The 27,634-nt window shown below is 51.9% G+C and overlaps 1 protein-coding gene across 1 annotated transcript in view; it reads right to left on the bottom strand.

Moving 5' to 3' along the window:
- RPTOR (regulatory associated protein of MTOR complex 1) overlaps positions 1-27,634 on the bottom strand; it is a 96,546-nt gene that overhangs the window by 28,309 nt on the left and 40,603 nt on the right. The window contains exons 9-21 of the mRNA XM_005530668.3: positions 27,027-27,171; positions 20,939-21,014; positions 18,704-18,805; positions 16,292-16,375; positions 15,211-15,321; positions 13,242-13,316; positions 12,691-12,756; positions 11,921-12,112; positions 10,788-10,928; positions 9,769-9,886; positions 8,411-8,551; positions 7,841-7,999; positions 2,119-2,237 (exon numbers count right to left, since the gene is read on the bottom strand). Coding sequence (XP_005530725.2) covers positions 2,119-2,237; positions 7,841-7,999; positions 8,411-8,551; positions 9,769-9,886; positions 10,788-10,928; positions 11,921-12,112; positions 12,691-12,756; positions 13,242-13,316; positions 15,211-15,321; positions 16,292-16,375; positions 18,704-18,805; positions 20,939-21,014; positions 27,027-27,171 — 1,529 coding nt within the window. The remainder of the gene's footprint in view (positions 1-2,118; positions 2,238-7,840; positions 8,000-8,410; positions 8,552-9,768; positions 9,887-10,787; positions 10,929-11,920; positions 12,113-12,690; positions 12,757-13,241; positions 13,317-15,210; positions 15,322-16,291; positions 16,376-18,703; positions 18,806-20,938; positions 21,015-27,026; positions 27,172-27,634) is intronic.

The raw sequence follows: 27,634 nt of genomic DNA, 5'->3' as shown, positions 1-27,634 counted from the left end.
TCAGCTGTGCCAACAGAAGAAAACCTCAGCTGGCCCAGCTCCAAACTGAAGCCTCTTCTTCCCTGAATTTTACAGTAATTAAACCAAAATATGAAACCCCTGGAACATTCAAGTGTTTTACATCACCTGAGGCAGTGTTTTTGTTTAGGCAAGAAGAACAATTTTTGTTTGCATTTACTGGTAAAATTCAAGCCCCGAGTGGGCAGTGCTTGCACACACTGGGGAGGAGCGGCGCCCACGTCCAGCGCTCCCTTCTACATCCAACAAGCTCCATCAGCACGAAGGAAAGGTCTCAGGACACAGAGAGCAAAGCTTTAATTGTCACTGATTTGCATCAGACACCGGCCAGCTCCTGCCTGAGCTCCCAGCAGAGCCTCGAGCTCGGCCGTGCTCCTGCAGCACCACCCACGGCACGGCCAGAAAGGGGCAGGAAAAGCCAGCCCAGGAGCTGAGCCTTAAAGCCCCCTGAGGTGGGCAGGTCACAGGCTGGGTGCTTTGTGTTTTGGGGGTTTTGTTTTCGTTAAAAAGCCCTGTTAGAAGCCACCCAAGGCAGGTGGTGCTGGCCAAAGCGAAGCCCCCGATGTGCGCAGCAGCCAGCCCAGGGCTGAACACTTGCCTTGTGGATCTCGGGGCTAAGGCAAAGAAGAACAAATCAGTTTTGTTCGCTGAAGCATCCCCAGATAAAAATCCTTGCAAATGGGAATGCTTCCTGTTTTCCAAGCCTGTTGGAAGAGCTGTTGCCGTAGGAAGCAGGGGCAGAGCAGCTGGCCCAGCCGTGCAGAGTGAGATGCGTGAGACCCATCACCTGCGCTTTGGGACTCGGGTCAGCACCAGCACAGCCAGCCCCACATTGCTAGAGACAACACAGAATTCCCCCCAGCAGTGCCAGCATTCCCTGGGGATATGGCAACGGAATGATCACAGCTCCTGCTGGCACAGCAGCATCGATATCAACATCGATCCCCATCCGCCTCCCCATTGGCCAGGAAGCAACTCCTGAAAACCCATTTCAGGCAGGAAAAGCAGATCTGGGTCCTCTTTATATCCCTTTTAATAACATTTCATTTTGCAAAGAGCCTTCCAAACGCAGAACTGAAACAGTTTCATGCATCTAGAGCAGAGAGAGGGAAATCTTCCACCTTTTCCTTTCCTTCTTCCCCTCATTTGGCATCTCCAGCCTGTCATTTGTTGTACCCCTGTCTCGCCAGGGAAGGGCTGAGCTCGCTGCCCCCACTGCCAAGAGAATTCTCTGTCCCAAACCCAGCCCTTACCACTCACTGGCACGTGCACTTCAAACAAACCAGAGCTCAAGCCAGTAACTCCTGTCTCCAGAGAAAATGTGATTTCAAAGCAGAGATCTCTGAGGCATTAAGATGGCAGCGCACAATGCTGACATCTCTTACTGCAGCTCCAGCTCCCCGCCCCAGGCTGAGGATCTGGGATTATTCCCTGGAAAGGCCCAGTAAGAGAGTTCCCAGTGCAATGGCTCATGGTCTGGATGCTGGAGTGGCCAGAAAGGTTCACACAGAGCTTTCTGTGCCCAGCCAGGGGACGCACGGGGTGGGAAGATGTCCTGGGGTGGCCTGGGCAGGGGGAAGGTGCTGCCCCAGGGTGGCACCTCCAGGGACATCTTGTCACCCCCAGGATGAGATGGGATGAGGATGGAGGTTTAGGCACCCAGCCTGGGCTGGGGTGAGGAGTGGCAGGGGTCTGCATGCTGACTCACATGTACTAGTTCACCTGGGTTGGAGAGCCGTTGTGGCTTCAGTCTGCAGGCCAGTCCCACTTGCATTATCTAAATCAGTTTGCAAACGGATAATTTAATGAAGGATACTTAAGGTTTATCCCAGGGACTGATCTAGACAAGTAGACTTCTAAACCAGACCTACAGTCCGAGGTCTGCACCTAATTTATACCCTAAAACAACCCCAGGCCCTCCCCCATTTATTCATTTTACCTGATCAAGTGTTCAGAGCAGAGTTTATCATGGTGAAGCATTAAAAGCTCCTTCTGCAAAAGGCAGAGCACTCCAACAGACCCATCCAGGTCAGCCTGCCTAAGCCTTGCCTGAGCATGAAAAGATCCAGATCCAAGCAGCTGGCAGGCACAGGCACATACCTTGTAGGCAATGCTGTTGAGAACCTTCATGGCCAGGTCGGACACGTCGGGATAGGGGTCAGCAGCCAGGTGAAGGAGCACCCTCCAAATCTGGGTATAAACACTGTTGAAACTCACACCTAGAATAATAAAAAAACAGAACAAAGCCCAAATCCCTGCAGCACATGACAATCCATCAACTCCGCTTCTTTGATCTGACGTGAGAAAATTCATTAGAACTCCAAACAACCCGATGACATCTCAGGGAACATCAAGAGAGGAGCTCAAAAACATCCCACATGGGCATTTTGTCTCCCTTTTGCCTGTCTGTGAACTCTGCGAGGGCTTGTGAAATCAAAGTGAGAGGAAGCAAAATAAATTGAAGACTCCCCAGATCATCTCCAGCCAAACTCCTGCTTTTCCAGGCTCCGGAAGCAAATCACCTGGAAAGGCCGAGTGGATCATGTCTGGGTTTCCTGAGATGAAATACCTAATGGTATAAATCCACAGTCACTGCCTGAGACTGCTGTGCTTATTTCTATGGAATTGTTCAGGGGTCTGGACACTCTGCAAGTTTCCTAAGTGTTTAAAGCAAAGCTTTAGGAGTTGAGCCCCCAGGAATCAGCGAGTCCAACTCAGTCTTTCCTATTGACATTTGTATCAATTCCTCCAATTTGTTATTTAATGAGCAGATCAGCTGTTCAGTATTTCAGCAGAAGGGACTGACAGATTCAAAGTACAAATCAAATTAATAAGCATTTGCAACAACTGACAAAATTCCGTGAACATTTTATTTTGCTGCTTTTGGGTGAGAATTTGTTATTCTGCCTCCGAAGCCTGCCGGTGTCTGATCGTGCAACGCCCCGGCTGGGAGTGGAGCCATTTGGACAATGTTAAAGTGGTTGCACTAACAACAAAAAAAGAGCTAAAATAGAGATTTCAGATGAGTCACAATCAGTGCTAAATGACAGATCAAGCTGTTACTGCTTTTCCTCCCGTGTTTCTGGAGGCATCTAAATATAAAGTTGGGAGGAAAGGGCCCCTTGGTCACCAAGCAGCTCCTCACCTGGCAGAGTAAAGCTGATCCCTAAACCAGCACAGCAGGCTGGGACAGAGCAGTTTGAGCACTGCTGGGAGCAGCAACAGGCTCCAGGAGCCTGCGGGCTGCCCTTGGCTGCCGATCTGAAAGGGGAACCTTCCTCTGCCCAGATTGTGACAAATTCCCCTGCAAAGGGCCAAGGCAGCCCCCAAAACCCAACCCCTCCCTCTCACCTGGCACCCAAAGGATGTTCCAAGTGACATCTGCTTGAACTGGCACCTGGAAATCTCCCAGGTGTTTCTGAAGGCAGCACCCAGCCCGTGCTGCTCGTGTGCTGGGGGTGGCCCAGGCGGATCCTGCAGCTGATCCCAACCCTCCCAAGGCAGCTCAGGGACAGGGCCTGACAAAGCAGAGAACCCCACGGTGCTTGGGCACTTAAAGCCCACACCTTCCACAATCCCAGGTTATTCCAGCCTGGCCTGGGACACTGCCAGGGATCCAGGGCCTCACCCTGCTGACAGGGAAGAATTTCTCCCCAGTATCCATGTGGCAGAGGGAAGCCATCCCCTGTGTCCTGGTACTCCAGGCCCTTGTGGAAATCTCCTCTCCAGCTCTCTTGGAGCCCCTTTAGGCACTGGCAAGGCTGTAAAACCTCCAACAATGTAAATTGTTATAAGGCTGTAAATTGTAATGGCTGTAAACACATATTTACGCAATATTGTATAATATTTATATAATACCGTAAAATTGCAAAGGCTGTAAATATATAACAATGTTAAATCCTGGAAGCTTCTATTACCAAGGAAAGAAAAAACTGGAGGGGGAAGGATAAAGAACAAGAAGGGAGAGAGGCAAAGTGCTACAAGGAGTGGGAGGAAAAAAGGCTCAGCTCGTGAAGCAGCAGCCAGGTAATGTCTGAGGTGTGCCCAGAGCTGTGCCCAGAGCTCTGCCTCCCACACTCCAGCCTGTTACATAAGGGCCGCTGGGAAATCGGGATGCCTTCAACTCTTTAAAGCCCTTGAAAGAGAGTAAAAGGAAAGGGAGAGGAGGAAGAGTGAGGGGGGCACCCTCTGATTTCCCAAGGGCTCTGATAACCACCTCGCTCACAGAGAAAGAAACCCAGCGACATTTTTTATACATCTAAGTGTCAGGGAAAAACCAAATTTTAAGCAGAACCGTGCCAGTGCAATTCCCCCTTCACCTGGCAGCCTTTGAGGAGAACACAGGGAATTTCTGCAAAGGCACCTGGGGCTCAGGGCTGCTCTTCCCTGCTGCCACCCCCCAGTGGGTGCAGGACTGACACATCTGACACAGCTCCCTGCCAGCTCCTGAGCTCCAGCCCCTGGGAAAGGGGAGCAGCAGAGGGGGCAGGAGGAACAGCAGCTCCATCTCACGTTCCCAGTGCCCAAACTGTCCCCGAGATGCAAAACCAGGAGCCGAGCAGGGGCTGGCCATTAATGGAAGCAGACAGCTCTGTAATTAGTCACACCGACTCCCAGCCAGTCCAGTGCACCTTGCACGTGTTCACAAAATGATCCCTCTCTGCTAAGAATGTCAAAAATAAATTGCCTGCCTTCTCCCCGAGTTTGATTTTCCCCACACGCGTGGGGCTGGGTTCACCTGCGAGCCCCGAGGACGGGCTGGGCTCCAGCAGCTCCAGGGAGAGCCACGGTGGATGCAAACCCGACTGCTGATGGTTTTATTTATTCCCTTTGATTTGCCAGGCTGGGACAGGGTTTCTTTCCAATCCCCTGTAAAAATCACTGCAGTGATTTCAAGCCCCGACCTCCACAGATGGGGCAGTTCCACTTCCCACCGGCACCGCAGCAAAACCAGACCAATGGCTGCTCCCTGCTCACCTGGCCCCGAGTCAGCTCCTGGGCAGAGACAGCAGTGAAACCTCCAGACAGGCACACAGGGACAGGGAACGCAGCCTTCGGGTGCAGGGAGATGCAGCTGAAACATCTCAGCCCCGAGGACTCGGGGAGCTGCTCCCATCACTGCCAAGCGCGGCTGCTCCGTCCCTGAGCGTCCCACAGATGGGACACCCGAAATTCCCGGGGCTCTGCTGGGGGAACAGCCGGGTCCCTGCGGGCACAGCTCGGTCCCTGCACACCTGAGCCCTCCCAGGGCCCTGCAGGGGCTCGCTCCGACCCTCGGCAGCTCCAGAGGCAGAGCCGGAGCTTCCCACGCTCCCACAGGAGCCAGGAGCAGCTCGTGATGAGGAGCTTCCTCAGAGCAGGCTCCCCTGGCCAGAGCTGGCCTCACAGCAGGGAGACACAGAGGAGACACAGCCCCTCCCAGCAAATTCCCGATTCCAAACCCCAGCCGAATCCCTGGATTTTTGCTGCCGTTCCCAGTTGCACACACTGCTGGCTGACCAGCTCCTCATTATCTCAGTGCATGAACACAGGGAGAGTGGGAGGCTCCCCTGCCCCGACACTCTCTGTCTCCTGCCCCTCGCTGTCCACCTCCACCTCTGCTCTCCTCATCCTCCCTGCAGCAACCTCCGCCCTCACTCCTAACTCCGAGGCAGATCCAGGGAAATGGCAAAAAGTTCTCCACCCCCAACCTCTCCTGCTGGAAAAGACAACAATTCCCCAGCATTTCATCGCTCCAAGATTTATTTTCCTCCTTCTTTGATCACTCCTGAAGATAATCTTTCCAGTGAAGCTCTCTGTAGGACAAACGCTCTCATCGTGCAGTTTGGATATGAACAATCAGCCTCGAGGTGTGCAAACCCCCCTCTTAATTCCATCCCTTTTCCTATCCTAAAACTGAACATTTCCAGGACACCAAGATTAATGAGTGGCTGTATGGAAAAGCGGCAAGGCTCAGCTTCCCTTCCAAAATGATGTCTTTGTTGACTAACCACAAACTGCCTCTTGCCAGCTGGAAACTGGGCCAGAAATGAATGTCTCTCCTGGTACTGGCCCGTGTGGCCAAGGAGCAGCTGCCAGAGAACACAGAGCTCGGCTGACAGCGAGTGTTGCTGCATTTGGGGAGCCACAATGGGAATATCTGGCCCACAGCTAGCTAAGGAACTGTTTGTAAAACGGGACAAGGAGGAATGGAGAGGTTCTCCTCAAGTCTTTGGCAAGAAGGACGTTGTATGATGCCTCAGTGCCAGTGCAGAGACTGATCCAGAACAATCCCTCGCACACCAAGTTCCTCAAACTGCCGGAGAGGAACAAAGAGCTGAGCATCAGCAGGGTGGGGCTGCTCCTGGACCCCTGGGAGTGTCCAAGGCCAGCTTGGGCTTGGAGCAGCCTGGGACAGTGGAAAGTGTCCCTGCCCACGGCAGGGATGGGCTTTAGGGTCCCTCCCAACCCAAGCCAATCTGGAATTCTGCAATCAGTGAATCAGCTTGGGGAATGTAGAGCACAGAACACAGCTGTGTGTGGCTGAAAATTTCTCCTTTCACTCTTACAGACGAAGATTTCTGCTTCACTTGGAGTCTCCTCACGTGCCCCAAACATCTTTTCCATTGCTCTGGCTGTCTCAGATGCCTGGCAGGGGTGTTGCTGCAGAGCCAGAGCCACATCTCCCCTTTCAGAAGAGACAGAGTAGAGCACAGCATTCCCTCAGTCACAGGTCCCTGCCCCACCGGGCTCCCCCAGCTCCCTGCAGCTGAAGGCACATCAGGACACTGAGGAACGGGGTCAGCCTGGGCTGCAGAGCTCTGGGGGTGGCTGGGGCTGGTGGCATCTCTCCTTGTGGAGCAGGAGACAGGGCTGGAGGATGGTGATGCTTCAGAAGGAATGAGAAAAACCTGGCTTGCAGCAGGCAAATGGGGAGGTAATGGGATTCTGTGCGAGTCATGAATTTTAAACACTTCTCTAAGCTCTGCACTTCCAGCTGGGTCTGAGCTCTTTGATGGAACAGGAGTGAGGGATGCCTTGGAGAGCTGCTCTCTCTTTCCAAGGTTCCCCTCACCACCTCCAGCTCCTCTGCAGAGCCTTTTCCAGCTGTGCTGCACAGCTCCTGTGAGACACCCACCAGCCATCACCAGTGGGAATGGGGAAAACTCAAGTCCTAGCTCAAGATGGAGAGAAATTTCCTAACATCCCTGCCATGCTTCAGAAGATCCAATGTCATTACTGATAATCAAAAGCAAATTAACTGATCAAGTTCCTAATGAACTCATGATTTTAAACTGCCACAGGGGCTCAGTAATTACAATCCCTGAATCTTTCAACTCAGGCGAGCCAAATCACCATTAATTCTCCTAAAAAACAGAGCAGAGGAAATGTTTCTTTGGTCAAGGCAGCTCTGTCACCCAGGTGGTTTCTCCCTGAGTTACTCTCTTTGCACTGATTAGTGAAAATATGGGCCCATTTACTGATTACAGAGGAAATGTGGAGACTTCCCCCAGCATTTCCCTGTGCATGCTGCTTTCCCTGGAAGGAGGCCATTCCAAAAGCCAGGTCTTTCTGCATGGTGCCTGCGATGTCGTGCCAAAATGGCTCAGATTGTTTAAAAAGCTACAGGTAATTTGAGGCAAAGCTGTTGTGGCCCCCACATTTCTGTGCCTGAATTCCCTGACAGGATTGCAGTGAAGCTCAGAACCGCAGCCAGCAGCTCCCACTCCCATCCCTCCACCAGAGTGACCCAGCCACACACGACAGGGAGAGAAACTGTCGGAGCCAGGATGCCAACCCTGCACACAGGCACGAGGGGAAGGGCAGGAGGGTTTGTGCTCACCTATGAGGGAGTTGAGGGAGGAGTAGGAGCTGACTCGTCTCATCTTGTCGATGGTCTCGAAGGACAGGATGTACTCCTCGTTCTCGGGGCTGCCCAGCGTGCTGCTGGCACTGCTGCTCGTGCTCAGGTTCCCAGGGGAGAACGCCACCGAGCTTCCAGCTGCCAGGACAGAACACAGATGCTGCAACGAGGACTGAGGGAACAATTTACACCCAGACATAACAGCCCTGCTCTAAACGATGCCACACCCAGGGAAGGAAACTCCTTACCGAGGGGGCAAAGCCACAATTCCCCTCTTTAATACTGAATGATTAAACACAGAATAAGCAAAAGATTGAGTTAAAAATCCACTTATGCTTGGAAGCTGGAAGGCACATTTTCAGTCCCCAGATGCTCAGAAAAATCAATGCTAACAACCAGAAAATTACAACTCATTACGAGAGGGCTCCTCATCCAAGCCCTCGGAGCTGGACAGTTTGGGCTGAAGTGCCAGCTCCTGCCTTGTCCTGCCCGTGGTGTTTCCTGGCTGGCACAAGGGGCGTGAAAAGTGGAAGAATTCTCAAGTCTTACACTCCTCGTTGAGGCTGAGGTTCTGCAGGGACTTGTTGAGGTTCCTGGCCGTGGTGACGGCGCGGATGTTGCCGTAGGAGCTGACGGAGCGCAGGCGCGGCGTGCAGGGCCCGTCCCGCACCGGGGTCAGGCTCCCGCCCTCTGCGAGGCAAGAGCAGCAGTTATGGCTGGAAACAAACCCAGCCACAGCCCCTGGGTTATTTCCCAGCAAATGTAATGAAAACACCACTGATGGGAATGGGAGTTGTCATTCTGTGTCAGGCTAAAGGGGAACGAGGCACAGCAGTGGATCCCGTGCCTCTGCTGGCCAGGCTGGCAGTTTGGGACACCCAGCGAGGCCAGGTGAGCCCAGGAGCCCTGGGGACTCTTCTGTGCAGGTGGGGCTGTGCCAGGACAGTCTGAGGCAGCATCAGCCAGCTCCTCTCTGCTGCTGCTCATCAAAGCCACCTGGATTTTCTCATCACCAGGAGCTATGAGAATTCTGTTTCCCTGACTAAACTTCAGGCCTGATTTCAAGTCATATTTCACACACCACGGCCTCAGAAGAGCTGCTCTGCTGCCCTGCAGAGTGGCTGCACTGTGGTGGGGGCCAATGCTTCCAGAGCATCCTACCTCAGGATTCTCTGGGATCAGGAAAAGCACTGTACAAACTGCATGCAGTGTTTATTTCCTGCAGCAAATGGGGAGGAGCTCATTTTCCAATATCATTCAGTTATTCAGAGGACAGGGACACTAAACCACTCTGTGCAGAGACAGCATGCAGTCTTGTCTCCAAGATTCTCCTGTTATTCTTCAAGATTTCCACAGCGGTTTACATCTAAAGAGAAGGTGAAGTTTGAGATAACTTCACCAGGACATTTCATTCCTCACATAAAGCCACAGACACAGCAAAAGGGATGGGGCCACAGGCTCAGAGCACAGAGCTCTTCCCCTCCTTGTCTGGCCCTCACAGCAGCAGGGCTGGCTCTCGGTGTTGTGGAGCTCTCACCAGGTCAGTGTGACACTGAACATTCAGGTGTGATTCCAGAGGGGAAAAACAAAATAAGCCTGTGTGCTGCCTTGGCCAAATCCTTCAGCCTTGAGCTGGAAAGAATCTCTCTGAACGGGGCAGGAGGTTCCTGGTGAGCTACAGCCAAGGCTTAGGTGGGGGCTCAGTGGAGGATGGATTTCTCCAGTGTAACATCCCACAGGGCAGACAGACAGACAGATCTCCCCTCCCCATCACTCACCATGTCACAACAGAGCTCTTTAATAAATCCCCACCAGCAACAAGCTCACTGTGCTAGGAAAACTCCTTAAATAATTCCCAAGTACTGTCAAGGCCTACATCTCCTGCCCAGCCACAGCCAAGCCCCCACCTGGAGCAGCAGGAGAAGGGAGAGGATAATTCTTCTCCTCCTCTATGAACTGCAAGGCCACGGTGCAGAAATTGCTCTCGTACTGAACCACCAGGTGACTCAGGGCCACCACCAGCTCCTGCAGAAAGAGCACAAGAAACATCTCAGGGCTGCACAGGTGAGAAACAAGGACTGAAGGCAAACACTGACCAATACTGCTGGCATTACTGGGGGGCCATCCAGGGTGATCATTGTCCCTTAATTCAAGGTGTGAACTGCAGAAAGCCACAGGACCCTGTCTCACACTTAACTCCTCACAAGCCTTTTCCAGCTGGACAGGATTCCTCCCCTGTGAGCAGCCTGCTCTAGTGGGACCTGTCCCTGCCCAGGGGCAGCAGGAAACAGATGAGCTTTAAGGTCCCTTCCAACCCAAACCATGCCGGGGTTCTGTGGCTGGCTCTGCCCAAGTTTGTCAGCCTGAACCTGGCCCAGCCCATAGATGTGTGTGGCTACCTCAGGGGCTGGGGGCTCTCAGCCCACCCAGCCCCTCCAGGAGGCACCTCCTGCCTGGCCCCTGGGAGCAGCAGCCAGGACACAGAGCTGCCTCTGGCTGCTGTCTCTGCTCAGGGACTGATCTCCCAAGGAGAGATTTATGAATCTCACAGAGCATTCAGTGTGACACACAGCTCTCTCCTGAATTAAACTGATTAAATGCTGGAACGAGACAACAGAAATGAATCTTTGCCGTGCCGGTGACAACTGCCAGGGTGTTGATGTTCCAGTAAAGTAAACACAAACATTAGGACACTTCAGAACAGCCCTCAAAAACAATCCACAACGTCAAAAACCATTTAATGTACTGTTGATGTACGATGGTGCATCAGAAACCGTAACTCTCCCAAAGCTGGAGAGCCACTCTGGAGCAGCCTGTGATCCATCCCCGGGGCTCTAAAGGTGGGGAGACCTTTCCATGGAGCAGAGCTCAGCACAGGGAAGGCAGGGAGGCAGCAGTGGGGAGCAGGGGCTGGGCCCAGCCCTACCTTGCGGACCATGGGGCTGCCGTCGTTGATGAGCTGGGCCAGCATCATGGCCACGTTGTGGTCGATGGTGGTCGAGTGGTCCGTGCGCTCCGCAGAGTTGCCCACAAAGGTCCCCAGAGCAAAGACAGCGGCACAGCGAACCTGGGGACACAAACAGCCCTGCTGTCCCCTCTGCTGCCAGCGGGGTTCTGCTCCTCCCCAGAACGGGAGCGCCGGAAACCCAAACTCCTGTGCCAGGTGAGCGGGGAGCCCGTGGGGAGCAGCACCCCCAGCAGCCTCAGCAAAGCCAGCTTTGAGCGTTTGCAGATGCAGGATGTGTTTAATTTCCCAGAATACTCAGTTGCCTTCCCGTGGGGGACTCCTCCAGTTGGTGTTGCCTTGAATATTAATTAACAGGAACGAGGTACACACAGCTCCTGCTGGGATGTGGGTATTTTATAAGAGTGCTGACTACAGTCTTCAGGGATGGGCTTATGGGAAGGTAGATGATGGAAAAAAGGAGAAAAATCAGGGAAAACTGTGGAAAGCCACCCCACCTCTGCAGAAACACTGCTCAAAAGTGGGGAGGACCAGGCCAGGAGCAGGAGGAGGAGGATGCAGGACAGAGACTGGATGTGGAGGGGAGTCTCATCTCCAATCTCTGCACGTTATCTGAGCTGTTTATCTCAGCTCCCTTCTCCCAGTGTGTGTGCTGGGTGTGATGGGCTCTGTCAGTCACTGCCAGGCCCTGCTCAATCCCCCCTCTCCTGGGAGTGTCACAAAGGTAAAACACAGCCAATTAAAGATGCATTTCCACAATCAGCAGGGGGAGAAGAGTTTTCATACTTGGACAAAAAGACTAGAGGGTTTTTTGCAAAACACAGTGAGCTTTGGGACCACATTTTTAACAGCTTCTGATATGCAAGGAAGCAAAAACCGTGGCATTTCCTAACTGCAGTGTCCCAGGGGTTTGGGGCTCTATGAACTCCCTCTGCATTTCTTTGGAAGCTCCTCTTGCAGGGCTTGTTGGATTTGCATCACCTTGAAGAAACAGCAGCAAGATCTTTCTCTGAACCAGACACAAACACAAAGCTCCAGGAGGCCCTGCTCTGCAGGAACTTCTGTGCCTTTTACCAAAAGAGCTGGATCTTTACCTCTGGGATTGGATCTGAGAGGAGGCTGTAGAGCTTCTCATGGGCACTGTCTCTCACTCCACACCACCTGGCTGAGTCGAAGTTCTGCCAGATCCTCCCCAGACAAATGGCCACCCACTGCCTGAGGAGCGGGTGGGGATCGTTCAGCTGCTCCAGGCAGATCGCTATCAGGTTCCCTTGCAGGCAGGCTTCCTGCAACACAAACCAAGCCTTTGTTTGGGATGACAGCTTCCCACCTCATCCCCACAGAACGAGATATTTCTGAAGGAGTCAGGAAGCCAAGAGAAAATAATCATTCAGTGGTTCCAGACTGACTTTGTTACAGAATACCAGCAGTATGAAGGGAAAGGCAGTAGAGTTGATGAAATAATTGAGCATTAAAATGCTTTCTGTAATGCATAAAGCTTGTTTTTTCCTCTTTGGAAACATTCCTTGCACCTGTCAGAGCCCCAAGGTTTATGGATGAATCCACAGACCATTCCCAGCCATCAGGTTCCCACTGGGCAGGATCAGGGATCTTTCTGTGCCAGTGGCTGTGAAGGGACTCTTGTCCTTGTCCCCCACTGCCAGGTGCTGGGCACACAATGTCTGTCACATCTCCAGGCCAATTCTTCTCTTAATCCACACAGAAATAACAAATACCAACGTCCTAGTTCTGTTTCCAAGTTCAGGTTTGGGCTTTAATGCCAGCCAGGACACTTTTACCAAAGCAAAGGCGTGAGGCAGAGAGAGGTGGGAGAGGATGGAGGGAAAAGGCTGCTGGGACTCACCTGGCCAGTGTTGTAGTTGTTGACAATCACAGCCAGGATGAAGGCTGTCATGGTCCTGTGCTCAGCCTGAAAACAAGGCAGACTGAGGGTTACCTGGAGAACAGAGCAGGGAACAGCTACACCCTGAAACATGGCATCACCCAAGAGCAGTTTGTGCCACGTTAAAAGAATGACAAAATTCCAGCTCTCTTTCCCCTTTCTTGGCATCAGCTACACCCCAGACACTTCCCCAGCATCCTCCCAGCCTCCTGCCGTGGGGAGACCCCCACACACCCCTGAAGGGAGCCCAGCTGCTGCAGAGGGAATTGCCAAAGCCATGGGACAGCTCCCTGCTCCTGCAGCCACCCTGGAGCCCCACCCTCACACAGACCCGGCTCGCAGAGCTGAGTTTGTAACTCAGCCTTGGCTGGTGTGGCTGCCTCAGCCACACAGCCCAGCACTGACTGCCCAGCACAGCACTGGGTGCCACTGGAGGCAGCCCCACGTGGCCCCAGCACAGCAGTGAAAACAAGGCAAGCAAAGGCCACAGGGTCTGGATAAATTGTCCTTACTGGCATGTAAGGATCTGCCAGGACTGAGAGGAAATACTTGTGTCCATTGTCCTTCACCAGGTCAGCCTGGCACGACTGCAAAAGAGACCAAGAAAACCACAGTGAGAACCACAACACACATGTCTGTTCCTCCAGGATAAACCTTTCATTTCTTAACCACTTCTATCCAACCTTGTTTTCATCTGAGAAGCCAAATAAAGCTCAAGCCCTTCCTGGGGGCTGCAACCAGACAGTCCCACAGGGCCAGAGCAGGCTCTGCCACTCCCAGAGTGCCACAAACAGCAGCAAATGGGAGCTCCTGCTCTGGGGAAGAGTCGAAGGAGCCACATTAAAGCTCCCCAGCACTTTGATATCTCCTACTCAGCCAGCCCAGAGCGCAGAGCAGCCCCTGGGGAGCACAAGGGGGTTCCTGGGGAGCTCTGAGCTTTGCTGACACTCCAGCTCAGGCTCCAGGCTGATGTTCCAGGGTCACTCCGGGAGGATCCACATGGAGAAAGTGAAAATGGAAGGGAGGAAAGCCCAGCTTGGCATCAGCTCCCTGTGGCACAGCTGTGCTGGAGACAGGATCATGCATTTTTCATCAGGGGGAGAAGGTGAAGGAGGGAACTAGTTGCTGAAAGGGGCGGGGATGGCAAGGCAGAGATGCAAGAGAATATTTTAGTGCTGAAGAGAGTGAAGCTGCTGGTTTTGGCAGAGCCAGGAGCAGAGGGCCTGGACTGCTGCCAGGCTGCAGCTACCAGGGCTTCCCCAGCTCCTGCACGCTGCAGGTTCCCTGTCCCCTCTGCTTCCAGGATCAGCACCTCTGCTCCTCATACAGCCATTCCCAGGCTCCCTGTCCCCTCTGCTTCCAGGATCAGCATCTCTGCTCCTCACACAGCCATTCCCAGGCTCCCTGTCCCCTCTGCTTCCAGGATCAGCATCTCTGCTCCTCACACAGCCATTCCCAGGCTCCTCTGCAGGCTCCAGCAGCAGAGGGGAGCCAGGCCACGCTCCTGGGGCTCCCAGGGAGGCAATGCCACAAAGCCAGAGCTCACCCCCTCCCTGCTGAGCTCTGGGGAACCACACGGGAGCCCAGCGCCACTGACACCTCCTCCTCCTCCTCCTCCTGGTGGAATAAACAGCTCCACTGTGAGTAATAACACAGCATGACCAAAGCAGGCTGCAGGCTTGGTGTGCAAGTTCAGAACTGACAGAAAATATCCTGTTTGCACGGAGCTGCTGCCTGTCCCCTCCCTCAGCAGTGTCCACAGCACTTCCCTGGGGAGCCTGCCCCCTCCTCCCTTCCCACTCCCACCACGTGCTGGTGGAATGAGGGAGTGAAGCAGCACAGAAAAACCCAAACCCACCATTTCAGAGTATTTATTTGTGTTTTGCTCTAAAGCTCAGCCTGCAAACAAGTGAGGCAATGCCAGAGCAATGGAGGGAACGTGTGAGGGGCAGGGGGGAAGAGCCCAACAGCACCTGGGAATCTCACCTGAGCTCTGGCACACACCTGGGGCTGAGCACCAGCCTCAGTGCACCACAAATGAGCTTTTCCAGAACAGCTCCAAGATGAATAGGTTTTATTTTATTTGCTTTCCCAAATCCTCTTAGGATGTTAATGAAAATATTGTTATAAAGCTAAACCTGACAATGCTGGATCGACAGCAGGAAAACCTTCACAAATTCAGTGCAATGCTCCAGACTGAAAAGGAGGAGAGACACAAAAATAACCCCCAAAGAGGAAAGATCCAACCTCCACAGCACTTCAGACATTCCACATGGACTTGCAATTGTCCCTGAATTAATGTGTGCACCTCTCCTAATAATTTTATAGCGCTCAACTAATTGCACCCACAAACCCCTGAGTCAGAGATGCAACTCCACAAATTTATCTGCAATTACTTACCAGCTTCATTAGTGATCTGAAACCCCAGCAAGCAGAGCTCTGGCTGAGGCCCAGGAGCCAGGCTGGGGCAGGAATACTCACACTGTCCACTGCCAGGATCTTGGCCCAGATGAACACAAGGAGAGGTCTCAGCTCACGGGCTGAGCTCTGGAGGAGCTTCAGCACATAGGGGAAAATGCCAACAGAGAGGGCCTGGGAGGGAGAGAACAAATCCCTGTCGGTAAAACCCTGGCAGCAAACCCCCCTGGCAGCTCAGCACCCCAGCAGGGCCCGGGATGCAGCATCTTTACAGACACAGCTGAGAAATCTGGAAATCATCTCCCACGTTTCCAGTAAAGAGGGGATCCCTGCGTGTTCATCTGCTGCTCATTTATATCCTGAATGTCACCAGGTATTTTCATTTGGTCCAAGGAGACTCTGAGTTAATCCAGCACCAGCTTCCTCTCCTCCCAGCCTGTTTTGTGCTCCATATCCTCACTTCCCTCAGCTGGGGCTCTCCCAACTACACACGTCACAAATTCAGGAATTCCAGCCCTCCCACTGGAAATTAACAGGTCTCTCCAGGAGGAGGTAAAGCAAAGCACTAAAAAGTCCCATCATTGAGCTGCTCCAGGACCAGCTGCTGCTTCATCTTGATCACTTTTATCAACAAACAGCTCCATTTACGGGAGTGCTTTAAACTGCTCCTCTGTTTAATTCTTATTTATGCTCCACACTATGCTGCCACTTCCCAAACTGCAGATTGCAGCTGCTGCCTGCTCAGAAGAGCTTGTAAAATCCAGACACCAAACAGATAAAGGAGCCAGTAAGCTGAAGAACACATAATAAATGCACATGCTTTTTTTGGCTACTTATTTTATATGATAAACCTTCTTACCTGCCCCAGATATTTCCTCTTGGTTTGTCCCTTACATTATTTTACACTTAAGCGTTCCCAGGGAACTCCCCTGTGCTGTGCTGGAAACGAGCACGGGGCTGGCTGTGCTGAACCTCTCTTGTGGCAGGGCCACTCCTCCATTGCCCACACACGAGCTCACAAACGCGGTCATGTGTCAGATGTGAGCATTATCCTCCCCAGCTCCCTCCCCTAAACCAGCAGCTGCTGAGATCAGCGCTGCTGGGACGAGCAGAGGGTTGGAGCCCACGTGCAGCTCCCACGCACCAGGCTGACAGCCCAGGGCCCCAGGTCCAGGAACCTCCCCAGCAGATCCAGAGCTCGCAGCCGGTGCACCTGGCTCAGCAGCACCTGCGGGGCAGAGGGAGGGGGTTATTGGCCAGGGAAACACATCCAGGGCGTGCAGGGCACAGGGAAGGGACGCTGGCAGCCCTGGCAGCCAGCGTGCTCCTCTGTGAAAGCAATCCCCGAGGATTGCAGCTGCCTTTCCCAGCCCGGCTGGGGATGGTTCCTGCAGCAGGACCCGGAGGGCAGCCACAGCTCCCAGAGCTCAGCAGCACAGGGACAGCCTTCGCTTTCCTGGGCAAATCGATATCGGAGACTTCAGAGGGAGCAAAAGGTCATGTTGGTCGTTAATAAAAATCTCATTAAAATGGAGTCTGACAATGCTAATGAGGTGGTGCTTTACTGGCTTATACCTACCCTGGTGTGAAATATTAACAGATAGACTTGCAGTTCTTAATCTCCTTAACAGATGTAAGATATTGGAATGCGACGTTTAATCCTCAGTTTAAACTGAGGAACATCCTTCAGCATGGATCTCAGGGAAAGAGACTCCTTGATTTACCTCCCCAGTTCCATCCCCTCCTCGCTGTGTTTGCACACTGCATATTGAAATTAGATTATTTTTCATGTTTAATATTGAAGAATAACTAAATTACTTGGCTCACGTCTCACACTCTGGATGACTGGTGCTGGATGCTGAGGTGGTGCAGGAGAAGCCCAGAGGAAGCAGGGGGATGTGGTAACTACTGCTGTGTTTCACTCTGAGTATCAGAGCTTGGGACAGGTCATCAGAGGAAGGATTTTGGTCACCCTGCCCTGGCTGGCACCAGGTTATTCCATCAGCCAGCCCAGGAGTTACAGGGCAGCTGTTTGGGATTAAAGCAGGGGCAGAGAGCAGGGCAGGTGAAGCTGGAGCAGGAGGCACAGACGTGGCACAGGGGGACCCTCCAGCCAGCAGAGAAACCAAGGAACTCCAAACTCTGCCAAAAAGGGAATTGATTGAAAAGGCTGTCTGGGTGGAGATACAGCCCCCAGCTGCACTCTGACTGCTGCCCTCCCTCAGGACATCCCCAGAGCAATCCGTGTCTGACTGGAAAAGCTCCGTTTTGCCATTGTCCAGCCCAAACAATGCCCTCAGTCCCGCAGGATTCCCCATTCCCAGCCCCCCAGTGGATCTGCACAACCCCCTGAGCCCAGGCTGACACACATTCCAGAGCCTGGGGTGAGGATGGGGGGTCAGTGCACAATCCATTCCTCCTGGAATAACGGGAGTGCTCGTGGGGCACCCGGCACACACGGCCCCGCGTCACCGCGCTCCCTCGCGGAAAACGGGAGTGAATTCCATCCACACACGCAAATTAGGGACGAGCCAGGACACAGGGGGGATCATTTACGTGCCACAGCCCATATTTTAGCAGGCAGCTCCTCACAAAGGCAGGATGGAGTCAGGGCCTGCGGGATCTCCACGAGCCCTGTGCGCACGGGAGATCCCAGAGAGCGAATCTCCGCAGGGATCGAGGCTGGCCAGGCTGGCTGTGCTCCCTGATGGGGTCTGAAAACAGACCAAAAAGGGTCTGAAACTCACTCCCTTCCTGCCCTGCATCGGCTGGGCTTGGATTCTCAGCATCCTCAGACCTGTTACCAACCAATCTTACTCCACTGTACAATTAATACGCTATAATTATAACAACAATTACGCTGTCCCAGCTGGGTTTTGCTCCAGGCAGGAACACGGGTTCCTTTGCCAGGTGACCTCTCAGTTCCACTGCAGTCACGCTCCTGCAGAGCCTGCTGCTGCCAAACAATCCACTGGAAAGAAGCAAAGTTGGAGCTGGAGCAAAATCCTGCCTGCTTCCATCGCAGTGACAGAGACAAACCACACATCTGCTTATCCACCTCATCTCTCAAGGCTTGGGAGACTCAGGAAATTAAAATCTGGTCTTGCAGGGATGGATGGTGCTGTCAGTCACAGACCCAGCTGACAGGGAAGGGGAGTCTCCTCACAGATCCCTGTGGAAGGGACTGGGACCACATCCCTTTGGAAGAAAGGCTTCAAATTGTGCGCTGCTGGTGGTACCCGGGCCGGGGTTTGTGTTTCTGTCAGCAAAACTCCAGGGGAGGGGAGACCCCTGGTATTTGTGTTCCCAAAGGCCATCGGGTCAGCAGCTCGAGGCTGAGGGGCAGGAGAGACACAGACATGTGGCACGGGCAGGGAGAGACAGGGACACCCCTGGAATGGGCAGGGAGAGACAGGGACACCCCTGGAATGGGCAGGGAGAGACAGGGACACCCCTGGCACAGGCAGGGACACCCCTGGCACGGGCAGGACACCCCTGGCACGGGCAGGACACCCCTGGCACGGGCAGGACACCCCTGGCCAGCCCCAGGACTGACCTGCAGGACGATGGGCAGCTGCTCCGGGGGGTTGCGGTTCTCCACGCCCATGGTCAGCCACACCTGGAAGGCCGTGAGCTGCTCGGCGAAGAAGGGGCTGTGCTGGGGGAGCCAAGAGGGAATGCATGGGTTAAACACCACGGAGTGAAGCCAAGAGTTCTGACACCTATGGACCTCCCTGCGTCCTGGAGCTGTGATTTGTAACTGGCACATGTTTGCTTGGGGTTTTCTAAAGGCACAAAATCTTCCCAAAGACCGAGCAGACACATGTCCCTTTAAATGTGGTGGGAAAAAAAGAATGAGAGAGTAGAGAAACAGGAAAAGTGACCAGAAAAGGTCTTGGGGAAGCGTGGCTGCTCTCTCCCCAGGAGCAGCAGATGGAGCAGCAGTGGATTTATCTGCTCTGCAGAGGCTCCTGCAGCAGCACTTGGAGCTGTCTCTGCCCAGTCCATGGAGACACAGCCCAAAAGCAATGAGAATAAATTCCTGGTGTCATCCCTCACTCTGAGGGAATGGAACATATTGGGGTGAGGATGCACTGACCAAAGCACACAGCAGCTTCCAGGCAAGAATCCACAGAGAACAGAAATCAGTGGGGAAGGAGAAGGGAAGAGATGGAGGAGGGAGGGAAAACCAGCCCAAACCCATCCCTGTAGGAACACTGGGAGCTCCCAGGCCCTTCTCCACCAGGTTATTTTATTTTCCACGTCTGGGCAGGCAAGAACACCCTGGGAGTAGCCAGGAGTGGTTTGTGATGTGCTGCTGAGCCAGCCCCAGCAGGTCCCTGTGCCTCCCCCGGGTGCTCCCAGCCCAGCCCTGCCAGGAGCAGGCTGACAGTGGCCACGGTGGCCACAGGGACCGTCCCCTTCCCTGCCCCCTGGCCAGCACCAGCCAACCTCCTACCAGGTTGGAACCTGGTTGCACTGAGGCTGCCAGCCCCAGCTCACACTGATGGCTCAACCTGCCTCCATTCCAGCCAAAATACACAATAATCCACATTTGTCAGGCTGGAAAAGCAGCTTGTAAATTGTTCCCAGCCCACCCCGAATCGATCTCCAGCTGAGGGTGGCCACTCTTCTTCGCTGACCTCCTGTCTGATCCCCAGCAGGTCTGTGCCTCTTCCCACCCCAAAACACTCAGAAATCTCCTGAATTTCAGCCCACTTGACAAAGAAAGCCCAGCTGAGGGTTAACACTCAAATATAATAAAAAAGCCTCCAATGACATTGTTAGAGACTGGAAGTAAAAATGAACGTAAGTCAGGAGGAGAAAAATCGTATTTTTTACGTTCTAAAGCAGAGCACGGAGCCAGGAAGGCAAGGGGTGGGAGGATAAAGGCCTCAGGGCATCCTGATCAACCCCCAGCCTGGCAGGAGCCCACAGCTCTCTTCCTGCACTCAGGGCTTTGGAGAAAACCTGCAATTACAGCCAGAAAACCTTTGGAAGTTTGGCAATATAAATAAACTGCAAGAATGCTTCTGGAAATTAGAGAGACAACAGGATGGAAAAGGGACCTGAGCTTGTATAGTAATTATTATTTAAAGGTTTCACTTCATGAAATATCAAAGGAAAATCAATAAAAATCCATTCTGAATAAAGGAATTTAAGCTAAATATAATACTAGAAATTTTACTTTTCTCTGAGATTAAATAAAGCAGAAAACCCCCAGTGACTCCTGTTAACAACACTGAGCTTAAGAGAACTCTCTGGACATACCCTCAAACTCCAGTTTATATTTGAAAAGACCTCCAAGAAGAGATAATTTTCACCTTTAGGCCTTTAATTGCAAAAATTGTGCTGCATGTTGGGACCTTTTGGGTAACAGCACCTGGTCAAGTCTGAGTGCTGTGGAATGTTCTGGGTCAGGTCTCAGACACTGCTTTTACTGGCAGGAGTTTTCTGCTCACCCCCACGCTGGGGCTGGATGGTGCAGCAGGGAAGGGCTTAAACTTGATTTTTATCTGTTCCTCTAAGGGACAATCCCAGAATTCCAGAATGGTTTGGGTTGGAAGGGACCTGAAAGCCCATCCACCTCCAGCTGTCCCAGGCTGCTCCCAGCCCCGTCCAACTTCCAGGGATGGGGCAGCCACAGCTCCTCTGGGCACCCTGTGCCAGGCATTTTCAATTTTCCACAAACATAACCCCTCCAACTGCACCAGCAGCAGTGATGAGCTGAGCTGAGCTGTCAGGGAACAGAGGAAGCTGGGCCCACGTTTTGGGAGAGTCCCCAACTTACCCTGAAGGCAGTTCCTTCCTCGATAATGGTGGGCAGCTGGGAAAGGCAAATATCAACAGCAAGGTCCCAGGCTTGCCTGGAGCAAGGAGAGAGGGAAGAGAAGGAATTACAAGTTATCCATAAGGAACAGCAAGGGAAACTGAAATTCTGACCGTCCAAGAACGGGGACAGCGTTTGACTGGCTTAGAAGTGCTCGAAATTCCCTGTTTTCAGGGAGAAATGGGAAAAAAAACACCTAAAGACGTTTTCTGCAGCACTGGACAGTGTCAGCCCACAGGGCCTTTGAGGTATGTTTTACTAGGCAGAAGGAGAATGGTTCAGAGACCAGAGACAACTGCTCCGATTTTGCTGCCCACAAAAGGAATCTGTGGGTCACTCACTGCAGCAGCACACAGAGAAGATGCTGAGCTCTTCTCAGTACTTTTAGGTAAGCAGCACTAATACTGCTACAAAAATGCCCAAAGCAGCCCTGTGAGGTCAGATCTCAAAGGGTTTAAGAGTTATCAGAAAGAACAAACAAAAAATTTTAAAAGAGATTTGAGTAGATTAAAACGAAATCTCTTTTTGACGCTTCTGAAAACAGGCTGCTGGAACCACACAGCCATCGTTACCCAAAGCATGCAAACCCCTGCCAGCCCTCCAAAACAAAACCTGAACCTTCCTGCTCTCCACAGCCACGGGCTGTTGATCAATGTCAGCTGTGCAAGGGACCCTGCTCAAGTCAAACACTTCAAATGCTTCTCCAGGCATTCCAGAGCAGCTCTGAGATGGTTCTGCAGCCCTTCCAAAGCACCCAAAGTGCTGCTTCTGCTGTGTCTGTGCAAAACACAAATCCTCCCAGCCAGAGGGACACCAGCAAACAGGTTTGCCCAAAGCACAACTTCTCCACTTCCAACCACTGGAACAGCTGCTCCCTCCTCAGAGCCTCAGGGTTCCACACAGGTTCCACACAGGTTACACAAAGGTTACTCACTGTGCTGGCTGAACAGACAATTAAACACTGGTTACAGTAATTACAAGATTCAAACCAAGCCACAAATGAATGGGAAAGGATAAACCCTGAAGGGTGGGGAGAGGAGGAGAAGGGAAAGCCCTGTCCCAGTGCTGGAGGCAGCCCTGGCTGGGAGGAGGAGGAGGAGGAGCAGTGACTGACAGCTTTAATATCCCAAAGGGAACAGGAAAGGTGGGCACACCGTGGATGTGCTGCCTGACTCCCGTCACACAAACAAGAGATAAATTTGGGAGCAGGATGGGAGGTGCTGCATCCCACCAGTGATTTATGAAAGCCAAGGCAGGGATCAGAGGCTGCTCTCTGCCAAGTGCTCTGCAAGATTGCTTTTCACTGCCATTGGGACACAAAGAGCTCTACAGCTTTCTCTCCTTCCTCCTCTCCTCCAATAACTCCAGGCCCTCCACCCTGACAGGGTGACACAGTGATGTACCCATGGGGTGACAACACCCAGGCCTTCAGCTGAGCTATGCTATGAAATAAGGTGTTAAAGAGGAATTTATTTTTTTTTTAATACTACCTTGAACTAACTGCACAAAGAGAAAAGCTCTCCTTAGCAGGAAGATTGACTTGGCTAAAATTGTGATTTTGTTTATCCCAAAGCCAAGGCAGCACCACAACAGGAATGGTCTGTGGAGGGAACCCCCCTCAGTCCAAAACCCTTTCACTACACTAGGAGTGTTTAAATGTTTAATAATTCAGTGTGAACCCATCAGCTGACTCTGTTCTCAGTGGTGCTACAAAGTCTGGATTTCAAGCAAAGAGCAGAAGGCAGAGTCCCAGCCCTGCTCAGGGACTGCTTCATTGCCCAAAGCCACAACCTGCCAGGCACTGGAAAGCCCCAGAAACACTCAGGGAGCAGAAACTCAGCCCAGTTCGAGCCTGTGTCTGTCTGCACCCACGGGTACCCATTAGCTGCCAGCTCGTGGAGGCTGATTTTCTCACACTCAAATTTTTGGGGCTGACTCAATGTCTAATGCTTTTAACTCTGTCCTTTTTGTTGTTTTTTTTTTGAATAGCGCATTCTTGACGTCTTTTCACGCTCTCTTTTCCTCTGGGAATGGTGGTACCAGCCAGGTACCAGGGAACAGGAGTGTTCCTGCCTGGAGGAGCAGCCCTGGGGCAGCTCCTCCTTCTGATCCCTGTTTCTGCAGCCATTAAATATTCCCGAGCTGATCCAGTCTGCTGGACAGGACACTCCAGGTTTGTTCTGCCAGTCCAGTGCCAGCCCTGCCCTGTGTGGCCACGTCCCAGGTCCCAGCCCCAGCTCACCTGTGTGGCAGCCACCCTGTCACCTCCCTAAGCTGCTTGGGGCCACAGCTGGGAGGGAAGCTGCTCAGACACAGCTATTTTTAACAAACAGTTACTGCTGTGAGCATTTGGCACAAGTCTGAAATCCTTTTCTTCTCCCGGCACATCCCCCTGCTCCAGCCACAACTTTGCACAGGCTTTGCTATTTCTGTCCCACATCAAAGTCTCCGTAGTCCAATAATGGGACTTGGGGACGCAAAGACGAACACACAGACACAAAAAATTATCTGGTTACAGTGTAATCTGAACTAATCTAATCCTTCAAACGTCAAACAGCTCCAAATAGCTCCTCAAACAATGGCTTTCTCCTTGTGGAGGCTCCGAGCGCTGCGGTGCAGCTCCGGGAGCCGAGTTTCCGAGGGAGGGCTGAGCAGCCCTGACCCATCTGCAGCCTCCCCTGCTGCTCCACCTACAACTGGGTTGCTGCCTTGTGGTTTTGTTCCCAGCCCCAATCTCCAGCTCCTCGTGGTTGCAGTACATTATGACTGCTTTCAACCCAAATTTCATGGCCTGCAAACACACCACGCTGTTTCTATTAGGGATGGGTTGTAGCTCTTCCAAAGCATAATTAAGGCACTTGGGGTTTAATATATGACCTGTGTTAGGAAATATTTCCAAACACATTATTAGGTCTTTGCAAAGGCCGTGAATAAAAGCAGCTGGCAGCAGCAGTAATGCACAAACCCTAATCCATCACGGCAGAGATCAAGGTGCTGACAGAGCTCTGTGCTCAGGCACAACAGACAGAGGCACTCGCAGCTGAACAGCACAGCCAATCAATGGATATTAATATTAATGTTAATATTAATCCTGTGTTAGAGCCCTGCCTGCAGTGAGAGGCACCACAAACACAGCCAGCCCAGGGGAAGGGGCTGAGCAGGCAAAACTCAAGGTAGGAAAAACAGAAGTAAGGTGTCAGATCAGCTCTCCTGACTCCAAAGCACATTGCCCTTCCTGGGGAAGGGAGGAGACTGACAGCTCGTGGGTCAAATAGCCCCTCAAAAAATGGGAAATCTCACTTTTCCTCAAGCTCCAGCTAAAGAGATCTCCCAGATGAATGGCCAGAACACCAACTTGAAAGGTTAACTTTTGAAAAAGGCAGAGCAGCTCCCACCTCAGGAGCCTCAGCACTTGTGTTGTACCTGCGCCAGACCCCCAGGCCAGGAGCCACCCCAGTGTGACCTGGAGCTCTCCACAGGCAGGGCTGGGGACAAGCAGAGGAGACAGGGAGCAGAGGCTGATTTTGTGCCCCAGAAGGGGCAGTGGGAATCATTCAGGAGGAAAAATTGATGCTCAAGTGTCAGGGGCTGTTTGCCATGCTGCTCCCACCACGGGCAGATCTTGTCACGGCAGCCAGACCTGCTCCCCAAAACACTGCCTGGGGATCAAAAATCTGGGAAGGTCTGGATAAAACACCCATCAGAACACTCTGCTGGATCAGCCACAGGAGCTCCACAGGAGCCCCACAGACCCCTGGCTGGAGTTCCATCCTCTCCAGCAGCCTGTGGCCAGCTGCCCTGCCCTCACCTCATCCCCCAGCTCATCCAAACCGTAAAATGGGTCTGCAGCTTTCAGATCAGGGATCCATTAGAAATTCCTGAGTGAAAGGTGATAGACAAGTAATTATTTTTAGAAAATATTTAAACGAGCCCTAAATTAGTTTCTAAATCTGTCCTTACTAAAAGTTCCTAATAACGCACTGAGCCACCTCGGACAAAAGTGGAATTTTCCCCTTTGCTGGATTTACTGCAAACTGCACCTTTTTTGGAGGGCACTGAGTAAAGTGTGTCAATTCCCTTGCTCTCCACCTCACCAGTGTTCAGGATTCATGTGGAAAAGAGCTCTTTGTGTGCCTGTTCTTAGGGATTTTTTTTCTGATAAATCCAAAAAAGCAGCAGCAAAGGTGCTGTGCTCTGAGGGGCTTCACAAAGGTGTCTCCAGCACCATCCTGTAGCTTCCCAAAGGGATTTCCAGCACCACTGTGCTCCAGAACCACATTATGAGCAAAGAAAATGTGTTTCTAGACCCTATTGTGCTGCCATGTGAGTCTGAGAGATGAAAAATGGGATCCAGGAGTTCCCAGTTTCATTCCTGTGGCTCAGCCCATGGATGGCAACACCAGCTCCAAGTCAAGTCATATTCCCATAGGAAACCAGAAATGTAGGCTTTTAATAGGCTGGCAATAAGAGTGAATTATGTCCCTATAAGGAACAGAAAATATAGATTTTTAATATGCTGGCAAAAAAGCAAGCTGTAAATAACTCCAGAAATTTACTGGTTTAATTTTGAAACTCCTGCAACACCATGTCCTACCCTCCTGCACTTGCAAACTGCAGCTGATGGCTGGAGCTCTGCCAGGCTGACTTTTCCTGCTCTGTCCTCACCAGTGTCCCAGCCAGCACTGACAGAAGAGCTCATCCCATTCACAAAAGCCTCAAGCAGTTTTCCTCAGAAGCTGCTGATCCAAAGCACTCAGAATGTTCAACTCCCCAACTGCTGACAACTCCAGCCAAAGGCTCCCCAATTTCCTCCAGGATTTTCAATAATTAAAGCAGCTCTGTGGTAGCAGCAAATGCCTGCTCCGTGTTTGCCTGCACCTGCAGAGGCTCCTGGGGCTCCCTGCTGCCAGCCTGGCTCCATCCCCTGCAGAAACCACGCCGTGAAATCAGGGAATGTTTGGGTTGGACCTCAAAGCTCAGCTCACCCCACCCCTGGGATGGCATCTCCCACTGTCCCAGGCTGCTCTGGGAATCTGAGCTCCTCCTCAGTGCTACACTCATTCATCACCACCCTCCACCTTCACCTTCCTCCACATTTTACATTGGAAACCTCTTCAAAAGCTTCTGGAAATGCAGGCAGGTGGAGCCCCCTCAGCTTCAGCAAGGCTCTGTTCTGCCCCCAGGAGCCCCCTCAGTGCCACTGCCCCCTCTGTACTTGGTCCAATTTGGTGCTGCTCTATTAATCACAGTGAGTAAGAAAATAAGAGCCAGAATTTTTGTTGTTACTGCTATTATTATCATTTTTACTATAATTGTTTGTGGGACATTGGTTTGATAGGCAGAACTACATTTAAGAGCTTTTTGATAACTGTGCCACCTCCATTTCCATTAATCATCTTAAAAGCAAAAGTGGAACTCCACAGAAGGAATTTCTTCTATTTCAGCAACACAAGGATCCTTCCCTCAGGCCCTTCCCACCCCAACAATCCCTGGGGACCAGTTTTGCCTCGGGAAAACAAAGACACACAATCCCTGGGGAGCAGCTTTACCTCGGGAAAACAAAGGCAGCAGATGACCCATTTCTTTGGTATTGGAGTGAAAGGTGCCAGGGCTGGCCTGGAGCTCCAGGGGATGACAGGATAATTATGAATACCCAGAGCAGCTCTGGAGATGGGCACTAGGCTGCCACGAGCTGCTCCATTCCTGACCCACCCACTGAGCCAGGGAAGCACTGCAGACATTCGAGTGGGATCATGGAACGCTTGGGCTTGGAGAAGACCCTAAAAGCGTCACCCAGGGACACCTGCCACCATCCCAGGGTGCTCCAAGCCCCTTGGGGACACTTCCAGGCAGCCATGGAATAACCTGAGCCGGGGTGGACCCCTTCCCAACACCCCAGGTGATTCCTTCCCAACACCCCAGGTGATTCCTTCCCAACACCCCAGGTGATTCCTTCCCAACACCCCAGGTGATTCCTTCCCAACATCCCAGGTGATTCCTTCCCAACACCCCAGGTGGCCCTGAGCAGGCTGGGGCTGGCAGCACTCACCACATGGCGTGCATGTAGGTGGGGGGCAGCCGGGGGCTGCTCACGGGGGTGCAGTTGTAGGACCTCATGATCCTCTCTGCCAGCAGGAAGTTTCGGAACAAACTGGCCACCAGCAGGTCCTGGCGGAAAAGCTTCTGGAAAAGATCTGCCAAGAGATTGCAGGAGTCACTGCAAGCACCTGGCAGCACCTCGGGCAGCGTGCAAAAAGGGCTTTAGACATAAAACCATGCTATGGTTATGTTGTGTTATGGTTGGGTGGTGTTATTATACTATATTATATTATTATTTTTATTATTTTATCATTATACTATAATACTATATCATTATTATATCATATTAACATTATATTATATATCATATATTATTATATTATTATATATATATGTCATATATTATTAACATTATAGCATATGTTACTATTAACATTATAGCATATGTTACTATTAACATAGTATATGTTATTATTAATACTATAGTATGTTAACATTATAGCATATGTTACTATTAACATTATAGTATGTTATTATTAATACTATAGTATGTTATCATTAACATTATAGCATATGTTACTATTAACATTATAGTATGTTATTATTAATACCATAGTA

The sequence above is a fragment of the Pseudopodoces humilis genome, chromosome 21, assembly GCF_049639895.1.
Source record: "Pseudopodoces humilis isolate 2021_Gansu_Grassland_sample_001 chromosome 21, ASM4963989v1, whole genome shotgun sequence".
Lineage (NCBI taxonomy): Eukaryota > Metazoa > Chordata > Aves > Passeriformes > Paridae > Pseudopodoces > Pseudopodoces humilis.
This window is presented reverse-complemented; position numbering and strand designations above follow the sequence as displayed.